General features: G+C 36.9%; 1 protein-coding gene across 4 annotated transcripts in view; it reads left to right on the top strand.

Moving 5' to 3' along the window:
* Window positions 1-15,235, top strand: part of KCNQ5 (potassium voltage-gated channel subfamily Q member 5) — a 519,245-nt gene that overhangs the window by 441,787 nt on the left and 62,223 nt on the right. Inside the window, exons 8-10 of one of the 4 annotated variants that reach the window (XM_041761758.1) lie at window positions 5,062-5,156; window positions 9,408-9,434; window positions 14,223-14,279. In XM_041761758.1, the coding sequence (XP_041617692.1) occupies window positions 5,062-5,156; window positions 9,408-9,434; window positions 14,223-14,279 (179 nt within the window). The remainder of the gene's footprint in view (window positions 1-5,061; window positions 5,157-9,407; window positions 9,435-14,222; window positions 14,280-15,235) is intronic. The other 3 variants (XM_041761768.1, XM_041761774.1, XM_041761784.1) reach the window with 3 other exon arrangements.

The following is a 15,235-nucleotide window of genomic DNA, read 5'->3' as shown; positions in this document are numbered from 1 at the left end:
TGCAGATCTCTTTGATATCCTGCTTTCATTTCCTTTGGATATAAACCCAGAAGTGAAGTTGCTGAATCACAACGGTATTTCTACTTCTTATTTTTTTGAAGAACCACCATTCTGTTTTCCATATTGGTATATGTATACAATGGAATATTATTTCAACCATGAGAAGCATGGAAATCCTTCAGTTGGACGATAAAAATAGACTTTGAAGGCATTATGCTAAGTGAAGTAGCCAGACAGAAAAAGACAAATACTGTATGTACCAAATATGGTATCACTTATATATGGAATCCAAATTTTTTAAAAGTCAAACTCCTAGAAACAGAGTAAAAAGTGGTTGCCAGGGGCTGGAGGGTTGGGGAAATAGAATAAAAGGGTAAAAACTTTCAGCTCTAAGATGAATAAGGTCTGAGGATCTAATATACAACATAAGGACTATAGTTGATAACACTATATTATATAATTGAAATTTGCTAATAGAACAAACATTTTCACAAAAAAAAAAGATGAAGGCATGGGGGTAATATATACATTTATCAAATCACCATGATGTATACTTCACTTGTCTTACAATTTTATGTTTATACCTAAATAAAGCTGAATTTAGGGGGGAAAAAAAGCTGCTTGGACAGAATTATTCTTCTAAGATAAGAAGATAAACCAAGAAAGAGAAATGGGATCCAGGAAAGAAGAGATCTCACCCAAGAAAGAGTCAAGGGAATCTCCAGGATGATCTGAAGGGAAGTCCCAGAACAAAAGCTGTATCAGCCTAAAGAGCTGAGTTAAGCAGGAGGCTGGAGAGCTCCAGAAAAAAGATCTTCAAGGAAATAAAAAATGAAATTGATAGATTTCATGATGTATTTGACTAGTGGAATTTTAGAGTTCTGCTATTTCAGAAATGTATTCACAATAGATACATAAGAGCAAATCAGAAAATTAAAATAGGGTAATAATTACTCTAAGACAAAACAAATATATATTCTTTCACCACATTGCTGAACTAGGAACAACAGTTACATAGTCATAATAATGCAAATGATAAATAGCAACTTAACTGAAAATTGTTTGGGTAAGAGAAAAAGAATGTGTGAGTGAGCTGCCATTATTTTTCATGATAGGAAGCTAATTGATAATGCCTAAAATTAAAATATCAAGAAATATAAGTGTGAGAACAATCCTTAAAAATAAGAATTCTTGGGTGGCTCAGCAGTTTAGCGCAGCCTTTGGCCCAGGGCCTGATCCTGGAGACCAGGATCGAGTCCCACATCAGGCTCCCTGCATGGAGCAGGCTTCTCCCTCTGCCTGTGTCTCTGCTTCTCTCTCTCTCTCTGTCTCTCATGAATAAATAAATGAAGTCTTTAAAAAATAATAAGAATTCTTAAAAATAGAAGCAACAGCTATAAGAGCTGAAGGGGGTTTACCTCTAAGGAACAAAAATTAATGAGAACCAAGGTAGGGAAGGGATTGTTGGTTGTCACCCTAAATCTTTTTTAGTTCTCTAACTTCTTTTTTTTTTTTTTCTCTAACTTCTTAAAACCCGTACCTTGAAAATAATCAGTTCCCTGTTAATTATACCTTTGGAAGGTGACCTGAAACTAAAATTTCCAGAAAGGGTCAATGTGCCATAGCTATAATGCTCCATAAAATACAAGCTAAATACTCCTTTAAGAACTTAATTTAAAAAAAAAACTTAATTATACTGATATTGTACTTATAATTATAGACCAAAGTTTGAATTTGTTTGGCTGCCTAAAACACCAGGGTCACCTGATAAATGGTAAATTTGGCTTTCATTTTGTTTCTTGTTGGCCTATCCTTTGGAATATATATGCCATGTCAATTAAATCCCTCTGGGGCATTATTTTTCTTTTGCCAACCACCATGTGATTTTGGCTTTAAATATAGGAATATCAGCTATTCATTATATAATTGTGGCCTTGAGTTTCAGGTACTTGAAGCAATTAGTTAAGAAAATGAGCCAAGGACAGGACAAAGTTATGAAGATTGTAAGACAAATGAAGTTATAGTCTTTACTTCCATCTTTACTGTTAACTAATATCAGCTCCAATACAAACGCCACTTGCTCCTTCTGTACCTCCCATTTACAAGACATTTTTAGAAGAGTAATGAAGGGGAAAAGAGCTTAGCTATTAAGATCGATTTGATAGAAAAAATAGCAAGAAATCAGGTCTTATTTTTAAGAAAATCTTCAATTTTCTAAAAGAGACCCCTTTCATCCCTAGTTTTTGTCACATTGGCAGATAATGTCTTGGTCCCATTTTTTGTTGTATTGTCTGGCTTTTTTTTTCCACTGGTATCTAATAATGCACCGACTTGTTGGGTGCTTCTAGTTCTACATAGGTCTTCCTTTCAAAGTTTCTGAGTTCACATATTTGATGCCTTCTATGAAAATTGTTTAATTAAAGCAGCCATCAATGCCATCAGAGCATTGGAGGTTCTCTGGACCTCACTATTAAGAAACTGCAATAATAAACCCATATGTCACCCTACGTTACTCTGTAAATTGTGTTTAAACATTATTTGTGGAGCACCTGGGTGGCTCAGTGGTTGAGCATCTACCTTTGGCTCAGGTCATGATCCCAGGGCCCTGGGATCGAGTCCTACAACAGGCTTCTTGTGGGGAGCCTGCTTCTCCCTCTGCCTATGTCTCTGCCTCTCTGTGTGTCTCTCATTAATAAATAAATAAAACCTTTTTAAAAATAAAATAAAATAAACATTATTTGCAAAGACTAACATTTCAAAATAATTTGATAATTGTTTTACTCTCTTTAAGATGCTAACATGCTTAGCATAAATTTTCCCAGATTTTAGGATAAATCAATATGAGCCATGTAAGCAAGGCTCCAGGCAAGGACCCTGCTTCAATTATTTAAACCTCCCTTAATAATATTTTTATTTTTAAACCTCCCTTAATAATATTTTTAAAAATACCGTCAGGTCTTACTACATATTTTTCTAGCTTTTTATATCACTTCTTGAACATTTTACTGAAGTAAAACGTGCATACAGAATAGAGCACATATCTAAAGAGAACTGAGCACTCTTACATAACCAGCACCCAGATAAAGAATAAGAACATGACCAGTACCTCCTGTGTGTCCTTTCTCAATCACTGTCCCCCAAGGGTAACCACTATGCTGCCTTCTAATAGCATAGTTTAAATAGAATCATGCAGCATATACTCTTTTGTATCTTGTTTCTTTCACTCAACATTATTCATATAAAGTTCATCATAATTGAGCATCATTCTAGTGTGCTATTACTCTGTACTGTTCCACTATGTTAATGTACCGCAACTTACCTATTTATTCTACTATTGGTAGATGTTTCAGCATTTCTTGCTCTAGCTTATTAAGAGCAGTGCAATTTTCAGCTTTATAGTACATATCTTTTTGATGAACATATATAAACACATCTACTGAGTATGTATGTAAGAATGTGTAGCTGTGTCATAGGGTATGTATACATTCAGCTTTAATAGATACTGCCAAACAGTTTCCCAAAGTTTTTGGGTCAACTTGTAACTCTTTTTGTTCAGTGCACATTTATTTAATGATATTCTCAAGAAAAGGCATATTATTAGATCACTGTTTTTTCATTGTAAGTTTCAAAATCACAAATGATTTTGTTATTTAGTAGGGATATGACCCATTTAAATTAATCTGCCACATAAAGTAGAATGCTTTAATTTATGAATTATAATTTAAAAATTTCCTTTGGGATATTGGAGTAAACATTTGGTCATTAGAAATGTTTGTAGGGAAAAAAATTCACTAACATCTAGAGATAAAGTAATTTTGGGCAATCTCTTTTTTTTAAAGATTTTATTTATTTATTCATGAGATACACAGAGAGAGAGAGAGAGAGGCAGAGACACAGGCAGAGGCAGAAGTAGGCTCCATGCAGGGAGCCCGATATGGGACTCAATCCCAGGACTCCAGGATCATGCCCTGGGCCGAAGGCAGGTGCTAAACTGCTGAGCCACCCAGGGATTCCCAATCTCTTAAATGGACAGTTTGAAGGGAAACTTTTCCAGCAATTATCATCAAATAGTAAGCAAAAAACAATAGAGTCATTCTAAGACCACGAACCAGGCAATCTGAGATAATGTCTCAACTCTACCAACCTTGGGTAAACTCTTAATTTATCTGAGCCTTTATTTTCTCTTTTACAAAAAAAAGAGTCTTAATCCACATTCTGAGTGTGAGGACTACATGAAAATACATAGTATTATTTATGTCAGGTATAATTATATAGAGATAGCTTATGTTTTACATCAAAAAGCCATAACAAAAAAAGAGCCATAACATATTCTTATACCATGATATTAACTTTTTAACTTTCCAATTATATCCCTAGAGAGTACATTTTCCCTGTCTTATTTTAGCCCTGCTTTTTGTTATAACTGTCTCCATTTTTAGCATTAGAAATACTCTACAGTTCATTCAAAATAATGGCATTAATAAAGACTGAAATTCAAAATATAGGGAGAAGAAATAAAAAATATTTTCAGCATAAAAAAAAAAAGAAATACTATACAGTTCAATGTCAGGGAATTACACTAATTCACGTACATTAATGACCCTGTGGTCATTATTTTACTAGCTAATTTACTATTAATTTGCTAGTTGCATTGTGGGTTATCAGTAGTCCTTTGCCATCTTAACAAATAGTGATTAAAGATGTGCAGTTGATTCCCAGAATGCATGTTCTTGCTCAAGATAGTTTACCTTCAATAATGTCATCTCTTTTCCTAACCAATTTGGAAATTGCTTTGTGTTATACTTTTTGGTACTTTTACTCTCTGGTGTGAGTTGTTTTGAAAACCAATTCCACTAATGTGGAATATGTGCAGAATACGTCTAATAGCTGGCTAAAAATGCCAAAATAGTCTTCTTCACTCTTTGGGCATTTGTCGGGACCAGGTATGACAAGGAAAAGATTCTTAATATATATTAAGTTAATAATCTCCCTTTTCATTTTATTCTCTTTTCTCCTCTCTTTTGTTTTTATTTTTTATGTCACCATGTATGCCACATGCAGTGTGTTTGGCGTAGTTATGCAGCTGATGAGAAGTCTGTTTCCATTGCAACCTGGAAGCCACACTTGAAGGCCTTGCACACCTGCAGCCCTACCAAGTAGGTATCAATGTGACAGCTGGTGCTGTCACCAAGCCTCTTCACATTCGCGAAACAAACTGCACACACACACACACACACACACGTTGATTTTTGGCTTGTCTTATTCTCTGTTGCTCTTTGAGATATTCAGACCTGTTCAGTAGCAACTCAGGTACAAAACTAAATGGAATCAGTATTGTCCCTCACCATTCACAGGCAGAGTTTAAAGATTCAAGGAATATAAACTTGTACGGACATTTATTTCTACTATTTCATGCTTAGTTTCTAATAAATCATTTCATAAAGTCCACGGAAATTCTAAAAGTAACCACCATGATTCTTGAAAAACGATTCCATCACCTGACCCCAAGCAGGGAGCACTTTTTGAAAGCGGTGTATCTTTGCACAAAGTCCCTCAAAGTCATGTCTCATCTGGGTCCTCTTATAGGGTGATTGTTGAGTTTTCACTTGCTGATCAAGCTAGTATCGGTAGCAAAAGAAGAGCTGAAGTCCTAATAGGATTACAGTGTACAGTGAAGCAATGGGACCAATCAGATTAAAATTTGAAATTAGCATTCAAAATTTAGAAGCAATGTAGCTTCTGTTCACACTTGATTGGCCAAAACAAACCACCTGGCCGTGCCTCAACTCAAAGGGGATAGGAAAGTGCAGTCTTACCAAGTACCTGGAAAGAGAAGCGAACCAGAAAAATTATGAACAGCACTGATAGTTACCAAAATCACCTTAAATTAAAAAAAAAATCCTTAGTCCTGGAATCCTGGACTCCAGTTCAAGTTGCAGGACATGCTAAATCAAAATTACCACCTAATTAAAGAAATCTTCATTCATTGAAACAACCAAAGCAAGTAAGCCAAGGGAAAGGGTCACTCAGCTTGATTACAACAGTCAGTTCCTCAGGTTGTTCTGAAGTTATCAAAGTGCTTATTTACTTCATAGCTTAGAACACCTGCTGTTTCCCTTCTTAGTCCGACAAAACCTTAATCCTAGCGACTTCGTGGGCTTCAAGGTATCTTACTACTTTGATTCAATCAGAGAAACCTCTTTCTTACTGATGTGGAAGAGAAATCACCTGGGGAAACCTTCATGACTTATTGCCTGAATTTTCAGTCTCAAAGGAGGTTTGTGATGCTTCAGAGTGCACACTGTTGGGAAGCCGTAGATCTGTCACTGTCAGGATCTGTTACGTTGCTTCTCTGATCTTCCTTGGGCCCCATCCACAAAATGAAGGACAAGAGGTGAGCAAGATAACTTCTAAGCTCTGATAGGACACATCTTCTAAAAGTTGGAGTCAAAACTTTGTCAGCACCTGTGACAGAGATATTCACAGAACCCCAGGTCTTTAGAAGGAATGGAAACTTAGCAAGGAGAGAAGTATGGGTGCTGTTGAATGAATGCATGCATGAGAATTCTCTTTTCATGTAGCTCTTAAAATTTAGTTGACTTTCCTTTATTGAGTATGAGATTCTTTCAAAGTTGCAGTAATAAGAACAAAATATCTCTTCCTTGAGGGTATGAATCAGAAATGGGAATTATATAGAAATTGCATTTTTTGTACTCATGAAGGCTTCTAGGTATTATATGTAAGAGGTATATAGAAGAAACAAAAGAAGATTCTCAAGTGACAAAAGAGACTGGTCTATTATCATGTGATAATTTTGCTTTCCACTTCCCAAAGTTTTTGGATTAAAGTCATTCTGAAGCCTAGGAAAAAATAATTAAGAATTAAGTCAAATTCTCCTGGTGCATAAACTATGATTTTACTCACATAATTTCTCTTTTTTCCTCTGATATTTTCCATTTTAAATGGGAGGAGGAGAGAGGAGAGGAGAATTTATGCAAACACCTATATTCATCCTGTTCCACTCTGGCTGTCAGCCATCGCCTCATTGTCCTTTCTCTGCACCCCCCATTAACTCTGAGTCTCAGGCCCATTTACTGAATAACACTTACTTGTCCTGAATGACATAGCCATCACTGCAATGGTCATGGGAACCTGAATATCCTAACATCTCTCCCTCCAGTGACATGTTATTGTTCCAAATTGTGTGGTTCTTTATTATTGTTGTGGCTTTTGTTAAACTATTGAGAACATGATAATAATTATGGACTCTGTGATATTATGGGATTCTAGAAACTGTGAGATACTTTCCCACAAAAAAAAATATTAAATGCACAAAAAAAAATCAAAATTTTGCCTACAGTTTTAATGTATTTACAGACTCCCTGAAGCCAAGTTCAGAACCTTTGCTTTAGAAAACAAACCTGCTAGCGCAGCCCTGGTGTCTCAGCGGTTTGGCGCCACCTGCAGCCCAGGGCCTGATCCTGGAGACCCTGGATCGAGTCCCACATCCAGCTCCCTGCATGGAGCCTGCTTCTCCCTCTGCCTGTGTCTCTGCCTCTCTCTCCCTCTCTCTCTCTCTCTCTCTGTGTCGCTCATGAATAAATAAATAAAATCTTTAAAAAATATATCTTAAAAGAAAACAAACCTGCTTTAATCAAGTTTGTAGATCTGTGAAGAGAATAATTTGCAATGACTTAGAGAGATATTTTTATACTTATAATTAACTGGCTTACTGAGTGTAGAGTGATGTAATAAGAAACAGACTGAAACTTCTTTTTATTTACATGATGTATTTCCTATAACATTTAGAATTTAAGTACTTCTGAAGAGATGATTCATTCATTCATTTGTGCATTCATTAAATAACTATTCATTGAGCACCTATTGTTTTGCAAGGCACTCTTCCAGGCACTAGAAGTATAGCAGTGAAAGAAAAAAAAAAAAAACAAATAGATTAGAATCTCAGGCTTTAGGGAATATATATTTAAGGGACATTGGGAAGAGAAAATTAATTAATTAGTTAATAAATTTTAAAATATGTAATAGATTAGATGGCAGTTGTGCCAAGGAGAACAGCAAAGTAGGGAAGGAATTTGGGAGACATTAAGGACTACAATTTTAAATAGATCATCAGGGAAGAGATCATATTAATAGCAGCAGCAGCATCAATAATATCGCTATCATTAAAAAAAACCATGAACTCATGCTCTTGTTCTCAGCAATTTTAGAGATAAAATGAGATACTTTGACTCCTCAACCTCATTCCAGGGAGTAGGATGGAAGAGAGGTGTGACAAGTGTACAGGGGAGGGGAGACAGGGGCAGAGTGAGGGGGCATGCAATACCTGCTCAGACCTGCCAGGGCTATACAGAGCAGTTTCTGTCTCTCTCCTTTCTGATCTGCCCGGTCTCACATACACTTTCAAAGTCTTAGCAGTTGCTGTTTCACAGTTTTGTTTTTTAGTAACAGAGGGATTTACAGAGGGAACGTATTTTTCTTGATGTTTTTCTCAGGGAAAATGAAGGCTATGCAAAGCGTATAACATAAGTAAATGTGCTCTTTTAGGGAGTGAGTCGGTATTTTATGAAGCTGTGGGAAATTATCAAGCTCCAAGGAGGTCGTGTGATAGTGCAATAAGTCAGGATGTAAACATTATCTAATCCAATGTCTTCAACTTATTCATAAGAAAATCAAGACCTACAAGAATGTTAGGTGCTTGCCCAAGGACACACACAGCTCATTTGTAGAGACACTACACTGGATTTGCTAAACTGAGTTATTAAAAATACCATCTAACACTAGTCCAGGAGAGTTGTGATCAATTTCCTATATGCCTAGATGAGTACTAGGTGTTACCACTGTATGTTGGCAAATTGAACTCAAATAAAATATTTTTTAAAAATTTCCTATATGCCTAATTTACTCCAAGAGCATTCATATTGTATAGAATATGAAAACAAAATCTTCCTCAACAAGTGATTGAAGCACAAGGCCACAGTAACATTAATAAATCCAGATTTAGGAACCTAAAAGTCTGTCTAAAGCACAGAGATTACAGCTACAGTGTAACCACCATCATTCTAAGAGTCCTTGCTCATGTCAGTAAGATCAGAACCACTTTCTTAACCATGGATAACTTCAGCTAATGTAGAGTCTACGGTTTTGGGTCACATGTGAGTACCATTAGTCGTGCTAAATATATGTGCCAACTCAGGTCTATGCCACAAAGAATATACATTTTAAAAGTTGGGTGCATTTATTATAAGGAATACTGCTTCTATGGATCTTACTTGAAGAGAATTACCTAAGGTGCTTTATTCCCCGACCTCCATTTTGGCCATTATCAAGTGCTATAAATGTATTCACCAGTTTATCATCATTTCTTTTCTGCCTGCACGCACCTGAAGGAAAGAACAAGGGGAAACATCAAGCAGGTTTGTGATTTCTCTTCTGCTACATGTTTGTTTATAAACCTGATGCCTAACCGATGTTTTAAATGTGTCTCATGTGAGTAAAATTGATCAACAAATACAAGATGATTAAAAGTTACCTTTCACAAGATTGCCTGCAAAGATTGCTGTTTCATTGATTTCCACCACTCCCTCCTCCACCCCCACCACCCCCGCCTTGGAAGCATCAGTGTCTCCCTAACTCACTGCTTTTTATGATCAGGAGGGCATGGAACATTCTTAGGGAAAAATAATTATTATGGCCTTTGGTTATTCCTTGCTACCATTTTCTCAGACAGAAGTCCTACCCAAGTATTTAAATTCCAGGAAGCAGTCTAAGATATATTCCCCTTCATCAGGGTCCTTTTAGAGTAAGAAAATGGGTTTTTTGGGCAAAAGGAACAGTGTGTACAGAAGGTAAGAACAGTCTCTCTGTGACATCTCCAGCTCGTTAAACACTGGTGTACTTGGGTAACATGATTCAGAAGAGCCTCCCCTCCACCACCACCCCATCCTTTAGGAAGAATATAATCCTCCCAGAAACTTCACCAAATAATTTATGACCATTCTTTCATGCCTTTCAAGGAAATGCTTTATCAGATAAAAGAGCAGAGAGTTAGACCTAGGAGGAATGGGAGGTGAAAGAACATTTTATTCTGTGTTAGTGAGTGCCAGAAAGAGTGGATTTGGGACCAAAGCCCCGAAGGACAGATCCAGGTGGATCTCAGCACTGATGGTGTGAGGAGTAGCAAAGGCAGAACCACCATTCCAGGTGCCAGGAAGAGAAGAAAAAAAATTTTTTTCCCTATCATTGCTACTTGTTTCAGTAATGAGGAGACACAGGCATTCCACCTGCACAGAGTTGGCCCCTGTGGAAGATCCAAAGGGAGTCCAGGGATTGTTCCTTTAGTTTTGTATTGCCGTGTTAATGACATTAATTTATAATTTACAGTACTGAAACTATTTTAGAGAAAGTTCACTTGGGATAATGAGGTTCTGGGTCGTCCTTTTCTACATTATATTAACGCTTAAAAAGATTCACAAGTCAGAACATAAATGCATCTGTGATGAGAGATAGATGTAGTAGAATGCTCAACACTCCTTCAAGGTAGGTCAGCCTACACAGGGATGCCATTAAAGACCCTTCTCTTACCTGGTAGACAAAGAGCTAGAGCAAAAGTCATCAGATATTCCTGGGTGACATTTCCAGAAAGTTTTAGTAGCCTGAAGATTTGGTCTTATTTACTTTAGAGATTTTTCTGCCCAAAGAGAAGTTCTGGTCATTGGACTCAGAACATTCTTTGCATGGACTCTAGAAGAGGCAGTCTCCCCAGTTCTCACCATTTAGTCCTCTTTTGTCTATATTCCATGCAAACAAACCCTGCCGTCCTTCTGATGTGGCAATTTTACTTGAAAAGAGTTACAGAAAATAAATTGTAGCCATTATAAACCATTTAGTCTATTTAGTGTTATATGAAGAGCTATCCTTGCTTCAGGAGCTATCCATATACAAATTATGTCAAAGGGTAATTTGTCTCCAAATCTTAAAGGCAGAGACTATCTTTGGTACAAACTCCATAACTACCTGAGAGCAAGGTCACCTGTCTTGGTTCCATCCTCCAAAACAGAACTATTGACACCTAAAGGGGAAGTTTGTGAATCAGGTGAAGGTGTCTGCAAAAATGCGACCCTGTACAGCAGTCCTGAGTGAGGGGTCACCTTGGGCTAACACGATATTGCACTTTTTCCAAATATTACCAAGGCAGAAAGCAAAGACAAAATTAGAGTGTAACTATTAAGCTTCTGTTCCTCACTCCAGAAATGAACCTTCTAATCAGCTCTTATGACTCAAAAGGACTGCCAACCAAATTTTTTAAATTTCATAATGCTCACATATATGTAAAACTTCAAATTTTATTCTACATGCTTGTGACTAAGGGTGTCAAAAATAACTCACCTGTAGTCTTGAACATATATAGAAACACTGAGCTGTGTTACACAGAGATTTCTTGCTTCTCTATGGTCTTTGAACATTTGGCAAAACCACCTTGAAATATGTCCTGTATTACCATTTACCATGCCTGCCTTACTTGATGTTTCATACCTGATACACTTAGGTCTTCTATCCTCCAATTATGTATCATATAACCCTGTGCAAAGCAATGACATAAGATGTGCTCAATAAATAATTCTTGGATAGAGTAATAAGATGTCCCTGACCTCAAGTAGTTCATGTATAAAGAGAAAACACCAACAAGAATGGAAAGAGGAAATACATAGAAAGAAAGAAAATGAAAAAGTAAAAACATTTCAATAATCTGAAGGAAACAAGCTGAAGCTCCCATTTTAACACGACTTCAATTTTCACCTTGTGTTCCATAGGCAATGGAATTTATAAACTGCATAATGAATGCAAAAGACTATTGTATTAACAATAGCAACAGTACCATCTTAAGAAAAACAAATTTGCCCTCACTCAAGCAAAATATGTACAAAGGAAAATGCATTTGTAATGCAGACCGTCTCTTGGAAGAGAGGAAATTTAGGTCTAGACTATTGTTGATTAATCCTGGACCCAATTTTAAATGGACTGATTAACACCGCCCAAGTGCAAAGTGCTTTACTGTGTTTGGGGCATTGGGTTATTGATGGTGATTCAGATAAGCAGAAGAGATAAGCCTCAGCCAACCATGTTATCTTCCAGATATCTCAGAGCCGGGAGTCTCCTAAATCTTTCTTCATGGCTTTTCATTGTGTTAAGAATTGGGAGAAATTCAAGCATAGACAGGTTTAGTACAGTAGCCAATAACCCTCTCCTGGTGCCAGGCATTTGTTTCCTCTGAATGACCAGGCCATATACAGAGAGGCTTTCTCTCTGCAGAATGTCGTGAAGCATCACACATATTCATATACTCCTGTAGCTAACTAGGTTCCCTGCTTTGGAATATTCCTGTTAGAGACATTTTTTACTTTTCTACACTGAGGTTAGGGTATGTTGAAACAAATTTGGACTAGGGAAAGTCATCCAGTACTGTGATGCTTTTGCATTGTTTGCAACAGGTCCAAAATTTTTCTTTAAAAATACAAACCATCAGTCCCAAGAAGACCTCAACCAAACAACAGTTAAACTAATGTCTCTTTGAGAGATTAAAATAATGTCTCTGGTACAGGATCAGGTACAAATTACTATTAGTCTCAATTGAGCCTGCTCTATTCTTCCCCTTCTTAGACCATAAATGCGACTTCTTTAGCATCATTTAATGATTCATTTGTTTTCCTCTGTCTTCCCATTAAAACAGTTCTAATCTCATATGTAGTGAATATGTTTTGTTGCTTTTGTCGTTAATCATCCCATTAAGTTATTTTTCCAACTCATTTTTTAAACTGGTTAGTTTTTCTCTGTTTGGGTACAAATTGTCACTTTCAGAAGACAGAATTTACCTACAAACCCATCTAACCAAATTAAGCCAGTATTCTCACCTTGAGATTTTATGTCCTCCTTCCTTCTTCCTTGACAAGGAGGTCAGTTAGCCATCTTGAACACACCGCCACAAAAAGACGTTTACTTCTTCCTACCTATTAAGTTTTGATTGCTACAAGAATAGGTCATGCTAATGGAAGATGAGGGATTATCTGTAAATCTCGCTACCTCTGCTTATCCTGTCTCCATAATCAGTTGTTGGCTGTGTGTGTGTTTCATAGTTAAGCTGATCAGCCTATAGGCTTTAAATAGAACCCTGTCAAACTTCTTATTAGACTGTCTATAGTTGCTCTAACAGGTTCTTGTGAGACTGTTAGAAAGATGCATGTCTTAAAAGTTAAAGCATAAATGATACTTTTATTACGTTATCATCTTGTGCTGTGATCCACTGAGTGCTTCATTCAAACTGCTCCTATGTTTATTAGGTTCTGAGATGTGTGGTTCTTAGGAAAGAACTCTAGAATGCTGACAGAAAAGACTGTGTGTTCTTGTATTTCTTAGGCGTTTATTTTCCATTATTTACATTTTATTTCTTCTGTGTGCAATGAATGATCTGCATGTGTTGTTAAACTGAGTAAGACTAGACTTTTTTTTTTTTTTCAGCATAATCAACTTGTGTCCTTATGGGCAAAATGTTAGATTGTTTCAAAAACAATATTTTGAAAATGGTCTCTCCTTCTGTTCACACTTATTGCTTGAGAGAAAGGATTTAGTCTTTTAAAACACATCAAAAGATTTCCAATAAGAAATTCTTTCTTTAACAAGCTAGTAACCTAAAATCTTTTCTTCTGACCTTTCTGAGCATGTATTCTGACAATTACTGATATTAACTATAACTGCAGGTATTTTATACAAATCAAGAACGTTTTTAATATTTAAAAGCAATTACTGTTACCAATTTCATTGATTCCTATAAATATTTATTCTTAAAGTTCTGAAATATTTTGTTCCTCACTTATACTGTATTGCATTGCTATTTATTACAAGGGTTGCTATATTTTAAAATATTTATGCTCTTTCATATGAATCACATGCTAACACACAGACTACTATCATTTGTAATGCCTATTTCACATTCCGTTATTTCAACCTCACCATTAAGAGCACTGATTGTATTCCAAGCAGCACAATTAAACAACATAGTACTTACTGCTTAAGTAATCTGTATACTTATATCTGAAAAACATTAAGGCCAAATGACTTCGTTGTTCTAAAAAGAAAAAGAAATCCCAAAGCACTTTCGTGGTGGTGAAATGCTTAGTAATGTGCTGCTCTATTTCCCTCACTCCTAGTAAGTTCTGTAGTAATAAGCAGAAGCTCTTCAGAATGTACACTTCACGGAAGCAGAGGTACCCAGCATCCTGGCTATTGACATGAAATTTGAGAATGCCAACTAACCTCAGGTGCATGACCAGGTTACACTGCCATCCTACCTGAGCCCTGCTCAGAGACTCACTCTTCCTAAGGACTTCTTGAATGAGGTTTTCAACCCGCTTGTAATTTTCCCCCGTGCCTGTTGCCTGCTTTGATACTCCACCCCAGGGATAATTAGGCAGGGTCCCACACAGCACTGGCAGTCAGCCCCTTGGCGCCTCCTTGTGGTGGGACAACTGCTAAGCTGCTGCACGCACTGGATTGTTATGGCTCGGTCCCCATATTGTGCCTGAGGTGAGAATTTGTAGAATGCTTATCCTATGAAGGGCTAAAACCCTAATTAAGTATAACAAGAACTACAGCATTCCAAGTCCAAGAGGATTACTGTGGGGTTACGATAATGCCACACAGTTCCCTGGCAGGGAACATTTAGCAGTAGCCTGCATGCTGAGCCATTTGAGTAACTTGTCTGGCTCCTAGAGAGGGAAGGATTCCCTTGCACAATCCCCCATAGTTGTGCAAATGCCCTCTAGTAGAGTCCTCAGCTGGGGAGGTGGGACTGCATACTCAAAGATGCCGCAGTCAATGAACACAGTGCCCTGTTGATTACTTTTTTCCAGAGAGAGATCTTCTTGTTGGCCTCCTGGGAATAATCTTTGACAATCTTCCTAAAAACATTGTTACAAAATCTTCCTCAAAAATCATGTTTATAGGGGCATCTGGCTGGCAGAGCATGTGACCTCTCTAATCTCAGGGTCATGAGTTCAAGCCCCACGTTGGGCATGGAGCATATTATTTTTTAAAATCATGTTTATAGATGTGATTTTTAAAAAGTAGGAAAATAATGAAAACTTGAATGGACCAGAAAAGAGTCTCTATTTTTAATCAATGTGCATTTTCAGTAACAGCCATCTAATCAGTTTAATAGTTG

Source organism: Vulpes lagopus, chromosome 1, assembly GCF_018345385.1.
Source record: "Vulpes lagopus strain Blue_001 chromosome 1, ASM1834538v1, whole genome shotgun sequence".
NCBI classification, from domain to species: Eukaryota; Metazoa; Chordata; class Mammalia; order Carnivora; family Canidae; genus Vulpes; species Vulpes lagopus.
This window is presented reverse-complemented; position numbering and strand designations above follow the sequence as displayed.